This window comes from Xiphophorus couchianus, chromosome 7, assembly GCF_001444195.1.
Source record: "Xiphophorus couchianus chromosome 7, X_couchianus-1.0, whole genome shotgun sequence".
Classification (NCBI taxonomy): Eukaryota; Metazoa; Chordata; class Actinopteri; order Cyprinodontiformes; family Poeciliidae; genus Xiphophorus; species Xiphophorus couchianus.
In genome coordinates, this window is record NC_040234.1 from 36,744,125 (window position 1) to 36,760,440 (window position 16,316).

The 16,316-nt window shown below is 39.5% G+C and overlaps 1 protein-coding gene across 7 annotated transcripts in view; it reads right to left on the bottom strand.

Annotated features, from left to right (window-relative positions):
- Positions 1-363: 363 nt before the first annotated feature.
- Positions 364-16,316, bottom strand: part of LOC114148302 (uncharacterized) — a 38,429-nt gene continuing 22,476 nt past the window's right edge. For 4 of the 7 annotated variants that reach the window (XM_028023481.1, XM_028023482.1, XM_028023483.1 and 1 more), the window contains exons 9-14: positions 13,510-16,298; positions 13,263-13,377; positions 12,966-13,029; positions 8,620-8,991; positions 7,592-7,687; positions 364-4,960 (exon numbers count right to left, since the gene is read on the bottom strand). In XM_028023481.1, the coding sequence (XP_027879282.1) occupies positions 4,959-4,960; positions 7,592-7,687; positions 8,620-8,991; positions 12,966-13,029; positions 13,263-13,377; positions 13,510-16,298 (3,438 nt within the window). In that variant the 3' untranslated portion in view covers positions 364-4,958. Of the gene's footprint in view, positions 4,961-7,591; positions 7,688-8,619; positions 8,992-11,192; positions 12,677-12,770; positions 12,810-12,965; positions 13,030-13,262; positions 13,378-13,509; positions 16,299-16,316 lie in introns of those variants that run through there. The other 3 variants (XM_028023485.1, XM_028023486.1, XM_028023487.1) reach the window with 3 other exon arrangements.

The following is a 16,316-nucleotide window of genomic DNA, read 5'->3' on the forward strand; positions in this document are numbered from 1 at the left end:
AATATCACAAACCTGCATCAACTTAACTTCCTTCCTTCTTCTCTGAAGGATTTTCTCTGGATTCTGACTCATTTTTCTCATTTTCATTGTTTTTGTTGTAAAAAAAAAAAACTCCAAACTTCAGGGATTCTTGAGTCAACACATCAGATAAACAGTAAATAATCAGTTTAATTATATTTAGGTAAAGTCAACGTGTCAGCTTTAAATTCAGTCCAAGTTCTGATGAAGGAAACAAATTTTATCTAATCTTTTATTTTTCATTGAAATGGGAGGAAACTGCGAGCAGCTTCTGGAAACATAGATCTGTGAATCCCACTGATTTCAACCGGTTCTGTTTTACAGTCCAAACAATTCGACCAGTCAGGCAGAAGTACTGAAATAGTTTATTTCTGTTTTTTGGACATAAAACAAAGATTACCAGTCTGAGGTTGCTACGGTGACCGTTACACGAAAACATCACTGCAATTATTGGATTCAGAAAAAACAAACACTGCAACAGTGAGACAATATGTGCAATAAATGTTCAAACACTCTTCGGTGCTGACTGACAGACGTCTGAGTAAATGTTAGAAAAATACGGGCGCTGTTTTCATCATGCTGCATCCGCCCGGATCAGAACCAGCGCCTGATCCGACCCGACGCCTGTGCTACGGTTCTACACAGAACTTATTTTAGTTTGAAAAGTCCCGATCCGATTCTGGTCTCTTTACGTTTCATGAACAAAAGTCAGCTTTGCTTTGCCTGAAGATTTGATCTAAATCATTAATTTAACAAATCGTTCCTCAGATTTATTAACGGTTTCAATCCAGTGGCGCTGCCGGACGGCTAGCTAGCAAAATCTGATTATAGATCAGACCTACTGGACTTTATTCCAACAAGATGATTCATATTTACTTTGTTTTTTTACGTAAAGTAGATAAATATTAACTGGTACCATAAAAGCACAATTAAAAAATGCTTTAATTCCAATTCCAAATGAAACGTGATTATAAATAACGCTGAGATGCAGTGGTGGGCACCGCTAGCTAAAGAGCTAGCTATGCTAACTGTAGAGCAATAATTTTAAAACATTGGTTCCACTGACGCTAAATAGCTACATCAACACATTATTCAGTGGAAGCTCATGCTAACATGCTAATTTCAACAATGCCAACAGTAAAATGCGTGTTGTAGCATAGCGCCTTCTACTGGGCTGATTTTGTGGCCTTCCTGTACAGTTTGCGCTTCAGGAAATGATTCTTTGAAACAAACATTTCATTCCTGGTTACAGTTTTATAGTCGTTGAGTTTTGCTTGTTAACTTTGTTCCAACATTCAACTTTATTCAACTGAAATTTACCAACCAGTCGAGTAAAGATTTATCTATCTATCTAAATTATCGTTCAGAAATTATCTGGAAAAGTTCATTTAGGAGAAGCTAAGTGCTCTAAATGTTTTCGAAGCTAACAAAAGCACTAAAGGGCAAAAATAATAATTAGCTTTGCTATTAGCGCATTAGCAGAAGATCACCTTTGATGTGGCCTCTGAACAAAACACTTTTAAATTTATTCTTTTTAACCTTTTTAGCAAAAGTTTTTTCTGTTTACCTCCAAATTACTTCGTTTGAGGAGTTTAAGAAAATAATCAAAATAAAGATGAATTATTTACTGGCAGCTGTAGCCGATTTAAAGCCGGTGTTTTGCCGAGTCATATGATATTTTTCACCATAAAACTGATTCATTCTTTGGGTTTTTCACATCTGAATCATTTTTGATGTTGGACTTGAAAAGAAATGATTTTTACAAAAATCATCCAGAGTTTTTCTTCGAGTCTGGAACTGAAGACATAAAGAGGGGAACCGGATCGGGACTTTTCCTGCTGCAGATAACTGGAAGAATCAGCTGAAACATTAAAACATGCAGCGAGTGAGCTACTGGAGCGGGTGAGAGCGTGCAACGTGACGGAGCGCCGTGACTTTAAATGGCTCTGATATGTGGCTCAGCAGCAACCAGAAAACAGGAACCAAGAAGAAGAAACACCCAAACATTAAAAACGATTCGATAAAATCGATTCTTTGTTCCAGAGAGTCGGAAGATCCTGGATCTGTTTCCATGTCTGAGCGAATCCACAGCATCTATCAGAAGGTTAGTGGTTCAATTCCCTGAGCTAAAAGACTCCTAACCAACTGTCCTGCTGATGTCATCACTGTGAAGTGACGATGTCATCACTGTGGCGTAGTGATGACATCATCGTTGCGCAGCGTGGAAACGGTTCCTCTGCTGGATGGTTTGGGTCTGGATGAATCATCAAAGTGAAGCATGCAGGAGAGAAAAAGTTTAAACAGCTAAATATTCACATCGTCCAGGAGTTCAGCATTTACATTTCCTCCATAAATTAGATTCACATCGTCACAGAAACAGGAAATGAGTCATGAAGTCCTGCCTTAAAGGGACAGTTCAGAGTTCTGCAGAGCGGGTGTGAGGAGGCAGTATCTTACCCGTCTCTGAACCAGTTCATCAGTCGGTCATCTTGAAACAACTGAAAACGGTTTATGTAAAAACTCGATTCCAGGTTTCAGGACCCGGCGGTGAACCGGAGAACCGGGTCGGGATCAGGCTCTGATTGGCCGGTTCCTCCTGGAGGTTTCAGACCAGATGCTGCTAAATGTCTGTAGCATGAATATTAAACATTTGCAGGGTTTTGTTTAAGTCATATTTCTGTTAGTTTAATTTTGTAAACATAATATTCACACCTTTTTACTGATGATGATTTTCTTTGTTTTATATTCACAACCATGAATTAAGAAATTAAACCAGAAATGTTGTTAAATAAAATAAACGTTTTGACCAAATAACATGATTACATTTTTCTGTTAGGGATTTGAACAGTTTATGATCAGATATTGCATCATTGATGTTAATCTGATATTTCATTACTTTTTATTGGTAATATTGAAACCTGCAGTGATTTTAAAACATGAAGGATAAAAAGTGAAGATGGTTCATTAAACAATATTTACATGAACAGTTTGAAGTTATTTTAAGATGGCAGGAATCTGAACAGTCGGATACTGACAACTCATCAGCCTCAGCAGAACACCACTTCAATAATCAATAGTCAATAACCAATAATCCCCTCAGATCCATTTCTGCTGTTTAGCCTCTGTGTTTGAAAACATCTGAACTTTTATCCTCCAGATTTTCATCAGAATATTTTTCATCCCAGACAGCTGAAGGTTGTCGTAACCTTGAGCTAAAAACCCAAGAAGAAGAAACAAAGGAGGACAGGAAGTAGCAGAACCACTTCCTGTGGTTCCTGATCACACTCAGCTTCATGTGAGGAAATGATTCATTTATGATTTCAAAACTCATTCTGATAATAAAAGTTCTTATTTAGTAAAAGTTTAATTTGGATGTTATTGTTGGCCGGACGATTCTGCAGGTTTTTATGCAAATATAAATCTTCTGTAAACTTTCACAAAATATTAAAGCAAATTTTTCCAGCTAAGGTGAATTTAATTTAATTTATGCAAGATAAATAATTTATAAATTTTATTGTTTGTTTGAACATGTGTCTAAAGTTTTTATCAACATAAATAAGTGTGTGCTAATGCTAATGTTAGCAAGCTAATCTGAAAGCTAATTTTCTTTCATGTTAAATAAAGTTGATCGATGATCAAACCATGAAATAAGTTCAAACAGTACAAAAAAATTAAACTTCAATAAATAATGTAACCAGAAATATGATATGCACAGAAAATGAAAATTAGCCTCAACATTAGCATGCTAATGCTAATGTTGAGACTTTTTGAAGATGCATTAACAGAATAATTCCCCTAAAATTTCAGCAGTTTGTATTTTTATCTGTTTGTTTTGCAGAATTTAGGAGATTATTGTTCAGAAATCATATAAGAAATTTTAAAGTTTTCAACATTGCAGTAATAAATGATTTATCTGCAACGCTAACAGTAATGATAGCATCTGGTAGAAATATTGCTAATTTTGTTCCTGGATGTCTGAACCAGTGAGAGGTTTGTTATTATCAGCTGGCATGAATCAATTTTATTGATTCATCAGTTTAAACATTTGATCAAAATAAATAAGATGTGCTATTGTTAGCATGCTAACATCAATGCTAACTTTTTATTTTATATTTAACACAAAATAAAGTGGATTCATGTCTTCATGGTGAAATCCTGAAATAAGTTCAAATTGTGCAAAAAAATGATCTGCAATCAAATATAAACAGAAAATAAAAACACAGAAAAGAGTAGTTAGTCAACGCTAACATTAGCATGCTAAAGCTAATTTTCTCTCAGAATTTTAGCTGTTTGTCTCTTTATTATTCTGGTCAGCAGAATTTAAGGTTTTATTATTCCAGGATGCTCAGAAATAAGTTTTAACAGTAGTAATTGATTATCGTTTATATCACAATAAATCAGGTAGCTTCCGTTAGAATACGGCTCCTTCGGTTCCTGAAGGTCTAAAATAGTGAGACGCTTGTATTGCTAATGCTAGTTAGCCTGATCACTGGGAACAAGCAGTGAAATGCTACTGGTTTTAGGACAGGAAACTGGAGAACATTCAGTTTGATGTAAACCTGAGTTCCTACCTGGCAGGTGAGCAGGAAGCTGCAGTGACATTAGCAGCTTTTAGCCAGAAAGAAAAAGGAAAACAGCTGAAATCTGATTCTGAAGTTAATGATATGAAGCTCTGATAGAAATGAACCCTCTGCTGTTTATTTACACAATGCTACATTAGAAAGCCGCTAGCTGCCTCTTCGTCCTCAGAGTGATGACGAGGATTTGACTAGACCAGAACGTTTTGAAGGAAAGTTTTAGGATTCATCTTCACAGCCAGACGCAGAGCGCTGCAGCCCTCCAACATGGCTGAGAACAGGAAGCAGAGCGTCATCCTGCATCCTGATTGGCTGACGCTGCGTCTTTAAGGTGAGAGTTTCCTGATCTTCCAGCTTCAGGATCTCTGCAGTAAAACATGGAGGACAAACGAAAGGTTAACAAGTGTAAACATGAATCCAGTAGAAAATGAACCGGATCATAATAAAAGTATCTAAAACACTCGGATCAGTTCGGCTCCAGAAATGATGCAGGATTAAATTTCAATATGAGAATAGTTTGTGATTTTTTATTTCATCATCCTGAAGTTACATCATGATGTTTTGCTTTGCGTTGAAAAGACGTTGCATCATTTTCATCCCAGCCTTAAATAACCAAACAAAAATACTGTCCAGATTTGTCAAATGCAGCGAGTCAATCAGGATGAAAACACAAAGATGGCCGCCCGCCGTAAATAGAGCAGAGTCCTCTTAAAGAGACAGGAGCCCTGAAAAAAACGGCTTCAGAAACTCACATTTAGCTACAACCGCTACTATGGCAAGCCGATTTATCATAAAATCAGCTCAGTCTGACTATCTGGTATTACATTCCAAATATACAAAAATGAGTTTTGAATAAAATCAAAAACATTAACCATCCTGTTGAAAGTTTACGATTTCTGCTTTTCACAGAACCAAATGACATAATTCATCCTCTGAAGGGCCACAAACCATAATTACAACTAAAGATTTCTACAACGAACTTCTGCTCTTGACATCACTTTGTTAAAAATGTAAATTCTGTTGCGACACCTCCAGGCGCTGCAACCATCTTCTGATGTCTATTTATTTCTCATTTTGTACTATTTATTTCTTTATCTTTGGATATTATGTATATACACATAACCTGCATCTTAACTCGAGTCGAGCAAATCTCAATCTGTAATCTGTTGATGACAATGACAATAAATCTGATCTTATCTATGATGAGTCAGAATTACATAAATGTGCAAAGAATTTCAATTTATTCTCTAAAAAGACACAAACAATTAAATTAAAAACGGATTTGAAGAGATGAAAGTTCTGCTGTCGAAACATTAACAAGCGGAAAATAAAAATCTTTTTTAATGACATTTTTTAATTGAAATTTCAAAATGCTAAATCAGAATAATTAATAAAAACATCAGTAATGTCATTCTGAACAGTCGGGATGTAAATAATGAAATAGAAAAACTGTTTTATTAAATTTGGAGATTTCTTAATGAAAAGATAGAAATAAAAATTACAGAGTACTCAGTTTTGCTGAGTCATCATTAGCTTTTTGCACTAGTTGAATCATACATATCTGTCTAAATATACATTTAAGATATCTGTAATTGTAATAATAACTGGTCAGAACAAAAAGTGAAATATTTTAAATTCACTTTATGACTAGACAATTTATTTCTGATATCTGAAATAAATGTTTCAGATAGTAATTTATTGTAGATATTTTGAATTAAAGCTTCAATGCAACTTAATGGTAAATCTGATGTCAATTAGTCGGAATATAATTAGAGATAAATTAATTTAACAAGATATCATAAATTAGTTTCAGATGTAAGAGTGGTGAAGCTGATTTTATGTTAAATGGGCCTGCCGTACTACTGTGCTGCAGTCAGAGGGGGAGATGTTTGGGAGCGTTAGTCAAGCGCTCAGCTGCCGGCGGCCATTAAGCTCTCCTCTCTGTGAAGATGGAAATTTAATGGAAAGGCTTTTTTATGCACAGTTCAGTTTTCAGGCAGCTCAGAGTTTCTGGAGAGGAAACAGTTTGATTATCGCCAGCAGCAGCAGGAGGTTTGAACAGATCTCTCTGGGCTCCTGCTGACAAACTGCTCCAACATCCCAAGACTAAAGAGCTGCAGGTCCATGTCACTCTGATAATAACCTGATCAAAACCTGATAATAACCTGATAATAACCTGATCAAAACCTGATAATAACCTGATCAAAACCTGATAATAACCTGATAATAACCTGATAAAAACCTAATAAAAACCTGATAACCTGATAGAAACCTGATAATAACCTGATAATAACCTGATCAAAACCTGATAATCAGATCAAAACATGATAATAACCTGATAATAACCTAATAAAAACCTGATAATAACCTGATAAAAACCTGATCAAAACCTGATAATAACCTGATAATAACCTGATCAAAACCTGATAATAACCTGATCAAAACCTGATAATAACCTGATAATAACCTGATAAAAACCTAATAAAAACCTGATAACCTGATGGAAACCTGATAATAACCTGATAATAACCTGATCAAAACCTGATAATAACCTGATAATAACCTGATAAAAACCTAATAAAAACCTGATAACCTGATAGAAACCTGATAATAACCTGATAATAACCTGATCAAAACCTGATAATCAGATCAAAACATGATAATAACCTGATAATAACCTAATAAAAACCTGATAATAACCTGATAAAAACCTGATCAAAACCTGATAAAAACCTAATAAAAACCTGATAACCTGATAGAAACCTGATAATAACCTGATAACCAGATCAAAACATGATAATAACCTGATAATAACCTAATAATAACCTAATAAAAACCTGATAATAACCTGATAGAAACCTGATAATAACCTGATAATAACCTGATCAAAACCTGATAACCAGATCAAAACATGATAACAACCTGTTAACAACCTGATAAAACCAGTGAATAAATGTGAATAACTGGAAACCAGTGCGCTCTGCTCGCCTCCTCACAGTTTGCCAGCTGCAGTCGGCTCTGCTCCTGCGGTTGGTTCGCTGTGGATCGCGGTTTGGGTTTGATGTGACTCAGCTTCTTTGGTTCCGTCCCACCTGGAAAAACAGAAAATAAATCAACGTCAGCTTTTAAACGAAGAACTATGTCTACAAAACTTTTCATATTTAATAATTATTATATTTTTAAACAGTCGGGGAAACACAGCTGTGAAAAATGTGGTTTATTTTCAAAGAACCTTTAGGTTTAATAATTTGTTGCAATAATTATAAACAAGATTACTTCTTGTTCTGGCTTCAATTTAATCATTTAAAATGAAAGTAGAGAAAATAAATGACAATAAAAGGATTTCTTAAGACATTAAAAATCCTGACTAAAACTGCAACACTAAGTTATTATTTCAAACATTTAGTCATCTTTATCTTTCGGTTTGTAACTATAACTCCAATAGCTTTAGCCTATTAATTTAGCCTGACATAATACTAGCTAAAATATTTAGCTTAACAATTTAGCCACTGAAAATGTTAACCTAATTACTTAGCATAGGGACTTAGCTTAAGCTAACAGTCAAATATTTTAGCATCAGGTCACATTAGCAAGGCATTCTTTAGCTTTTGTTTCGTAATGTGACCACCATGTTTGCCTTGAGGAGTTAGCTTAAGCTAACATAAGTTTAAACATTCAGTCTAATAATTTAGTTTCTGGTAACATTAGCTTGACACATTGTTACTTGTTGGCACAACAAGAAATTGTTGTGCTAAATTAATCTATTAATTTAGCACAAGTTAGTACTAGGTAAAATATTTAGGTTAATGATTTAGCCTCATAAAATATTAGCCGAATTGCTTAAGACAACATATTAGCTCAATCCTTTAGCTAAAGGATTTAGCTTAAGCTAGCAACATCCTGCAGTGTCAACAAGGCCGCTAAGCTAGGTGTGACCTGTAGCTTTATGACTCATGGTTAACCTGCTGCTGCCTACAGGAACCAGCAGCTGTTGCCCATCAGGTCTCTGCGTTAGCTGCGTTACCTCTGGGCGGTCTGGGCAGCCAGCTCTGGGTGTCACACACTCTGGCTGGGGTCACAATGGGGTGAGACGAGGGCTGGAGGAAGGCCACAGTGGGGAAAGGCACCGATGGGATCATGGAGGAATCGGACAGGGAGGCGGGGAGGCCTGAGCGGTCGCCGTCCCTGCCGCTGGACGGGACTCTCCACCGGGGCAACGGGGACGGGGACACGTCTTCACTGGAGCAACCGGGAATACTGGGAGGGCTGAGCGACTGCTCGGGGGTCGACGAGGATTTGGGAAGGAAGCTGAGGATGGAGGAGAAGAAGGAGCAGGATTCTGGGAGGGGAATGGTCCCGATTCCGCTGTCCAGCGTCCGCATGGCGCAGCGCAATCCTGCGGCACAAGGAGGACAGCTGCAGTGGCTCAGGGTGCACACAGGGAGCTAGCCGCTAGCAGCTAGGTAGCTAGCAGCTAGCCTCTATGCAGCTACCAGCTATTAGCTGGCCGCTAACGCTAACAGTTGGCAGGATGAAAGAGCAGGGAAGCATGGCTGAAGTGGAGCTGTGAAGCTTTGAAACGTGTTTATGAACGAGGTAATTAGCCGCTCCATCAGGAGACGTTTTTATCTGAGAGGAAAATCAATACGATCATTTTACAAATTAAATCTGATTGATTTCAGAGTAGAAATGGAGAATGAGGCAGATTGACGAGAACAACTCTTTGGGTTCTTTATGAGGAATAAAAAACATTTTCTCTTGGTCAGATCCTTTTCTCTCTGCCTCCTGGTTTTCCTCAGTTTAAAGTCTAAAATATTTAATGCTTCATCACAAAATGAGAATAAGATCCAGATATGAGCTCACTTTAACCGCCGCTCTGCCTGAACGATGCTAGATGAGTGTTACCATGATGACTGCAAACATGAAATGCACACAATGGTTCAACATGGCCTGAACGAAATGTTTCATTTTTAGCTCAACAAACTATTGATCGTTTTACAGGTGAAAGGCATTCAGAGACCGACTTCACTAACAAAACGAATAAACAAATGGCAGGAATCCAGAGAAACAAGCTAGCATTCAGTTAGCATCCATCTAGCATTCAGTTAGCATCCATCTAGCGTTCAGTTAGCATCCAGTTAGCCTGCAGTGTGGAGAGATTTCCAGAGTTTCCTTCATGTTTTCCTCTGCAGGTGTTAAACCTTCAGGCAGCGCTGAATCCCAGAACGTCGGGTCGGGATGTTTAACGCCTGAAAGTCCGACAGACGTTTCAAACGTTTCTTCTGTTAGGAACCAAAACGTCTAAACTAACCCAGTTCTGTTTCCCTCCTGGCCTCAATTTATCCGTTTTTATCCAAACTCAGCAGATTCACATCCCATCATTCAAACCTAACACTAACATGGAAATCAGCATGACCCATGGGAAGGGTCAAAGGTCACCCCCAAACCATCTGAAGGCCATCCAAAGGGGAAGATTCTTCCCAAGATAAAAAATATTTTTTTAATGATTTAAAAAATGTACATTAATGAAAAAGTATTTCATTGAAACATTTTAAAATAAGTAAAAAAATTAACACATTACAACAAAAACAAATGAAATTAAGAGAAAAAATGTATATCTAAGAATTGTTTTCACCAAGTTTTCTGGCTTTAAGCATAAATAAATCACTTATTAATTCTTACTAACCTGATCAAAAGGAGTTTGGTCAGATTTAACTTCACAAAGTGAGAAAAACGTGAATGTGTGTTTAATTTGGTTTCAAGGGCAAGTTGCTAAATTAATCCAGATGTCAGTGGGGTGTATGTATAATTCTGGTTCTTTCTGGTTCTTAAACCTTTTATGATTCCCTCCTGAAAGGAAACATGAATAAATAAATCAGTCAAAGCCTCAATTATTATGTGAGAAACGAGGCTGGAGGTAATTGGATAACGGAAAGTTTGAACTTTCTCTCTCAGTTTACTGAACTAAGTGAAGGTGATGTTTTCTCCTGGTCTGGTGTTAAAATCATCCCGGAGCTGAAAGCTAATTCTCTCGGCTGACGGAGCAGAGCTGAAGTTTTAATGAGGTGATTAACCCCGGAGGTCTCTGATGTTTCCTCCGCCAGCCAATCAGGTTCCAGCGCCGCCTGTCAGAAAACCTCAACAAGCTGCAGCACAAAGCGACACTAAAACCAGAACAAATAAACTAAAACCGGAACAAATAAACTAAAACCGGAACAAATAAACTAAAACCGGAACAAATAAACTAAAACCGGAACAAATAAACTAAAACCGGAACAAATAAACTAAAACCGGAACAAATAAACTAAACAATAACTAACGGAACAATAACTAAACCAGAACAAATAAACTAAAACCGGAACAAATAAACTAAAACCGGAACAAATAAACTAAAACCGGAACAAATAAACTAAAACCGGAACAAATAAACTAAAACCGGAACAAATAAACTAAAACCGGAACAAATAAACTAAAACCAGAACAAATAAACTAAAACCGGAACAAATAAACTAAAACCGGAACAAATAAACTAAAACCAGAACAAATAAACTAAAACCGGAACAAATAAACTAAAACCGGAACAAATAAACTAAAACCGGAACAAATAAACTAAAACCAGAACAAATAAACTAAAACCGGAACAAATAAACTAAAACCGGAACAAATAAACTTTCACTGCCGTTTTGTTCCAGCCGTCAGCAGCGAGGGGAACAGATTGAATCAGGAATCTGATCTGAACCACAACAACACGACGGGCCAACAGGAACCTTCCATTAGAAGAAAACCAGACTTTAACAGTACCATCCAATAACAACACCCAATAATAAAGGAGCAGCCAGCAGCTGGAAAACGGTTTCTCTTAAATTGATTCAGCTGATTTCGTTCCAGCTACAAACTCCGTTTCATCTGATGGGATTTTATGTGACAGACGGAGAAATAAAGGAAAATGACTCATAACTTCCTCTGTTATGAATGAAAATCTGAAAGCTGTTGATTATATTTGCATTCAAACGAGTGATGGATCTTTAACATGTTCATCTTGATCAACTGAATACATAGATTTTAATGCGTTACAACTTTTCAGACAGGAACCTTTGTATTCACGTGTTTCTGGTACAACCGTAAATCTGACGCACATCCACTAACATTAGCAATGAAGCTTCTTCTCTCAGGTAATTTCTGCTTCTAAGCGATCTGATTGGATGCTGGAAAATACTGCTGTTGTTTGCAAATTATGCCAAGAGCAGTTCGCCTATTGGTGAAGTTATGCTAGTTTGAAATAGCATATCAATGTTAACATGTAGCAGCTATTGCTAATGTTAGCCTGCACATTTCTAAAGAAGCTCCATGAATGATCAGAGCTCCCTGACGCTCTTTGATCCAACCTGATGGATGAAGATTAAAATCTACAAATATTCAGCTCTGATGGCTGTTTATTCAATAATGGAGGAATAAAAGGTTTTGAATTAAAAATGTTGCTGATTTTGTCAGAATCTGGTTTTCAATTGGGATTAAATACAGACCTTTTCATTTCTCAGAGCTTGGTTCCTCTGGTAAGGCACAGACCCGTCAGCGGATCGATACATCAGAACTTTTTGATAAATATGTTTCCATTTTGTCACGTTAGCACATTTAATCCAAAACCAAAACAAAGTCAAGCAAGCATAGAAAACTTTTTTACAAAATTAAGGAAGTTATTTTGAATTTTACCGTTTCAAACAGGTGATTCTGTCAACAACATAAACCTCAACAAAACGTCAGACTGGTGGTTTTAAACCAGAAATGACTGGAAGCTCGCTGTAGTTATCCGGCTGAGTAACGTAACAAGCCTTTATCAGCGAATGCTAGCGAACATTAGCGAACGTTAGTGAACGCTAGCGAACGTTAGTGAACGTTAGCGAACACTAGCGAACGTTAGCGAACGTCACTAGCTAACGTTAGCGAACGTTAGCGAATGCTAGCGAACGTTAGCGCGTGGATGTGTGAGGATGGAGGTTAAACCAGGTGGAAAATGTTGGAGCAGAATCTGAACGCTGGAGCCTGAGATGGTTTGAATGCAGAGCAGAAACTGATCAGATGAACTGTGGATGAATGGAGAAGCACAAACTGACAGAACTCAGCATTTTGCAGTTTGTTTGACTGATTTTAGGGTTTTCATCATGTTTCATGACTTACACATGTCTGTCATATTTGGTCTTCACTTCTGTCTGCAAACTGTAAAATGGCAAGCACAGACAAAACCTTAATGCCTGGACGTTCGACCATCGGTCACAAGCCAACTCGTCACGATGCTTTTAAAGGAATCAGGACATTTAGGTACTGTCTACGACTGAACACTCGACCCGGCAGCAGACGCAGGAGGAGGCTGACCTGTGACTGCGTCCTGGCTCCTCACACTGGATCCATTTTCACCGTCAGGTCTTCGGTTCATCATCTGCAGAGAAATCAGGATGATCCGTCACAAAACGTTCTTCATCGTTTCTTCGTTAATATGTTTAACCTCGTAAGTCATTGGAACCAACCTGGTTCCAACTGGACCAGACCCAGTTTCTGAGCTGGTCTCTCATTACCCACTTTTCTGTCAATTCACAATCAAATAAAGGCCACTAGAGCCAATAAAACCTTTAAAAAAGTATAAGAGTCCAGTTGGACCATTCAAAGTCTTACCTGGGGGTCCGCTATGATGCTAGCATGACCTTGGATCTCAGTGAGGGACATTCCTGGACAGGGCATGGAGATGCAGGCCCGAACTGCATCATGGGGCTCTCTTATTCCCACAGAGCTGAAAGAAAAACGATTCATCAACCTTGTCCTGTCGTATGGACTCAGGACATCGAGGATTTACTCAACTATCACAATGTGCCTCTAAGGGACACATCTGGACATGTTGAGAGGATGTGTCTGTGTGTCTTACCATTCTTTTCCATCACTTTTTCGTCTGTCTTTCTTCTTGTCTGACTTTGCATTCTTTCCTCCCAGCAGAGACGTAATCTTTTGTTCCCGCTTTTCTTCCTTTGCTTTTGGTGGATCCGTCTTTTTGTTGCTTGGAGCCGGAAGTTTACTCTTACGGAAACCAAACCAACTTGCAATGCTAGAGCCAGACTTTTGCTTCACTTCGTTCGTTTTCTCATGTTCCTGTGACTTGTGCAAGTTCTCCTCAATGCCAATCATCACCTTCTCTTCGATGGTGGTTATGGTGCTTTGTCTCTCGGGTTCCTCAGAGACCGGCTCACCAAAGGCGCTGGAAAACTGCTGCTCAATCTGAAGGCGCCTGGCCTGCTCTCTTTGCAGCTTAAGACTTTGAAGTCTTTCACTGGATGAACCCAGATGTGACGGGACTGTCAGTCCTTCCTCAATCAGAAAGTTGTTCAGTAGGGATCGATTCATTGGACAGTGGTAGCTACTGGAGCAGCTCATGCTACCGGGAAGGACATCCCCAAGAGAGTTCAGTGAGCTCCCTGAATGGGTTTTGATCTGGGTCCGGACCTTCCCAGATCTGTTGAAGCTTGGTCTGTCCATGTAGCGTGCACCGAAGCTCTGACTGCGAGCTTTAGCTCCATTCATGCCCATCACTGGTTTCAGAAGAGGTCTGGTCGACACAGACACAGAGCGTTTAAACAGCCAGCCTTGCTCGTCAAACCCCCAGTCCAACATCCCGCTGGCGTCAGACGCTGCAGGCTGGAGAGGCTCAGAGTCCAGGGAGTTGCAGCGGGTCTCAATCTTCCGGCAAGACTTCTCCCGTGAACCAAATTCATGCATCACTTGGGGATCGCATGTAAATGTTTGAAAAGTCTGCAGACTGTTTGGGTCGTCAATACTCTGTCTCCCAAAGATCAAGAAGGTACTGGTGTTCTGTCCAGAGATTGCTTCATGAGACTTAGCATTCATAGGAAGTGTCCTTTTCACAGCATTTGAGGAGGATGTGTGCGGATTACTGGGAACCCTGTGGTAGTAAACATTAGAGAAACCAGTAGGCAAGACTTCAGAAAGCTTTGGCTCACTAATGCTCTGCTGGGATCTCTGTAGGATGTTCTGGTTTGTTGATCCATTCTCATTGTGGCATGTGGTGATTCTGTCCGACTGAACTGAGTCTGAGGATTGTGATTCTTTAACGGGGAGGTGAGGAATCTTTGACCCATCGGTAAGGAAGGTTTTGATGGAGATGTCTCTCATTTGCAGGTCAGCAAGTTGATTATCTTTTATTATGTTGGACTGCTGAGTCTCTAAAACAGAGCTGAAGTCAGTAGCTGTTGATGGCTTGCCAGTGGTTGAGCTTTGAGGCTGAGTTGCCAGTTTTTTGTCTTTGGTTGCGCTGTCGGACCCGGCTTTAAGGAGAAGAGACGTAGTTCGGCCTGGTGGTAGCGGTGGCGATGGAGACCTTCGCTCGGATTTGAACGAATCTCCCTGGTCTTCTTGGCGTCTCTGTTTCCTCGGTGAACAGGGCAGGTTGTCATAGATGCTCTCTTCAGCACAGTCATTGCTTGAGACTCTAGTTGATGGTTTTGTTGGACTCTTCAGGCTGTCCTTGATGCCTAGTGACTTAAGAATCTTTGACTGTTTCACAGGAGATGCAAGCGGAGACAGCTGTTGCATACTCTCAAGACACTTGGAGCCGACTGGCATTGAAACATCTTGATCTTTGTCAGTTTTAGGTAATGTACACTTGCTGGACCCGTGAGGGTTGGCCCGTTTGCTGGGCACACTGTGTACTGGAGAGGTCACCTGTCCTTTGGGTCTTTGATCCTTGATGAGCTTCTGATGTAGAGGAGAATGGGTATGTTTAAGCTGATCTTGGCCTCCATCTGCACTCTTGCTTCTCAGAATGAAAGCTTTCCTTGCTGAGTCACAAAACTGAGGTTTTGGTTTCCTCTGTGGAGATTCTGAGCTGGTCCAGTCCCTGCTGTCCCCACCGGCTGGATTTGCCTGGTCTCTGCAGTGGGGCACTTCCATTGAAGCGCTTCGCTGTCTGGCTTCATTCATGCAGCTCAGAGCTCTGGTTGCAGAATGCTGAGCCGAGGAGCTCACATCATTTTCCTCTGCTTCTGTTTGCTTGATAGGAAGTCTGCCTTGCTGCCTTTGGCTGCAGTCCAGTCTGGACTTACGGTCAGTGGCCTGTTCTTGATTATTATTCCTGTCGCTGAGCTTCACTCCTGATATGTGTTTATCTGAGTTCCTGTTGAGTCCCTCAGACTTTGTGAGGCTATCTGTTGGACTCACACCAGGTTTAACGGTGGGGGCCTCTAAAAACAGGAAGTTGTCAGAGTCAGGTGAGGGGAAGAGACCAGAGCTAGCTGGAAGAATCGAGTCTTCATGAGGAACTTCATCTGCAGAAACCTCCAGTGAGTCCAAATGAAGGCGGTTTTTTGTTGATTGTTCGCCAGATTCATCTGGGTCATCAGAGTCCAGGATGGATGCCTGCGGCTCAGCTGTCAAAGGTTTTCTTGTTGAACTTTTCTTGGCAGGAGACCCTTGTTGGCGCGACTTGACACCAGAGGAGTAAATACCCTCGTTTGAGGTCATGCAGTCTTTGCAGTGTGGAACAGCTGCAGCTGAGGTTGCCTCTTTGGACTTGTTCATCTGGAGATGCTTCAGGCCTTTCAGGATATGGCCCTCCTTCCATCCCAAGTCTGTCGGCTCAATGAACACTGAATGGTTGCTGGATACTGAGCCAGTGCTCATGCGTTTGTCCCGGCTGGAGGCCCACTGTGGAGACATTAGCAA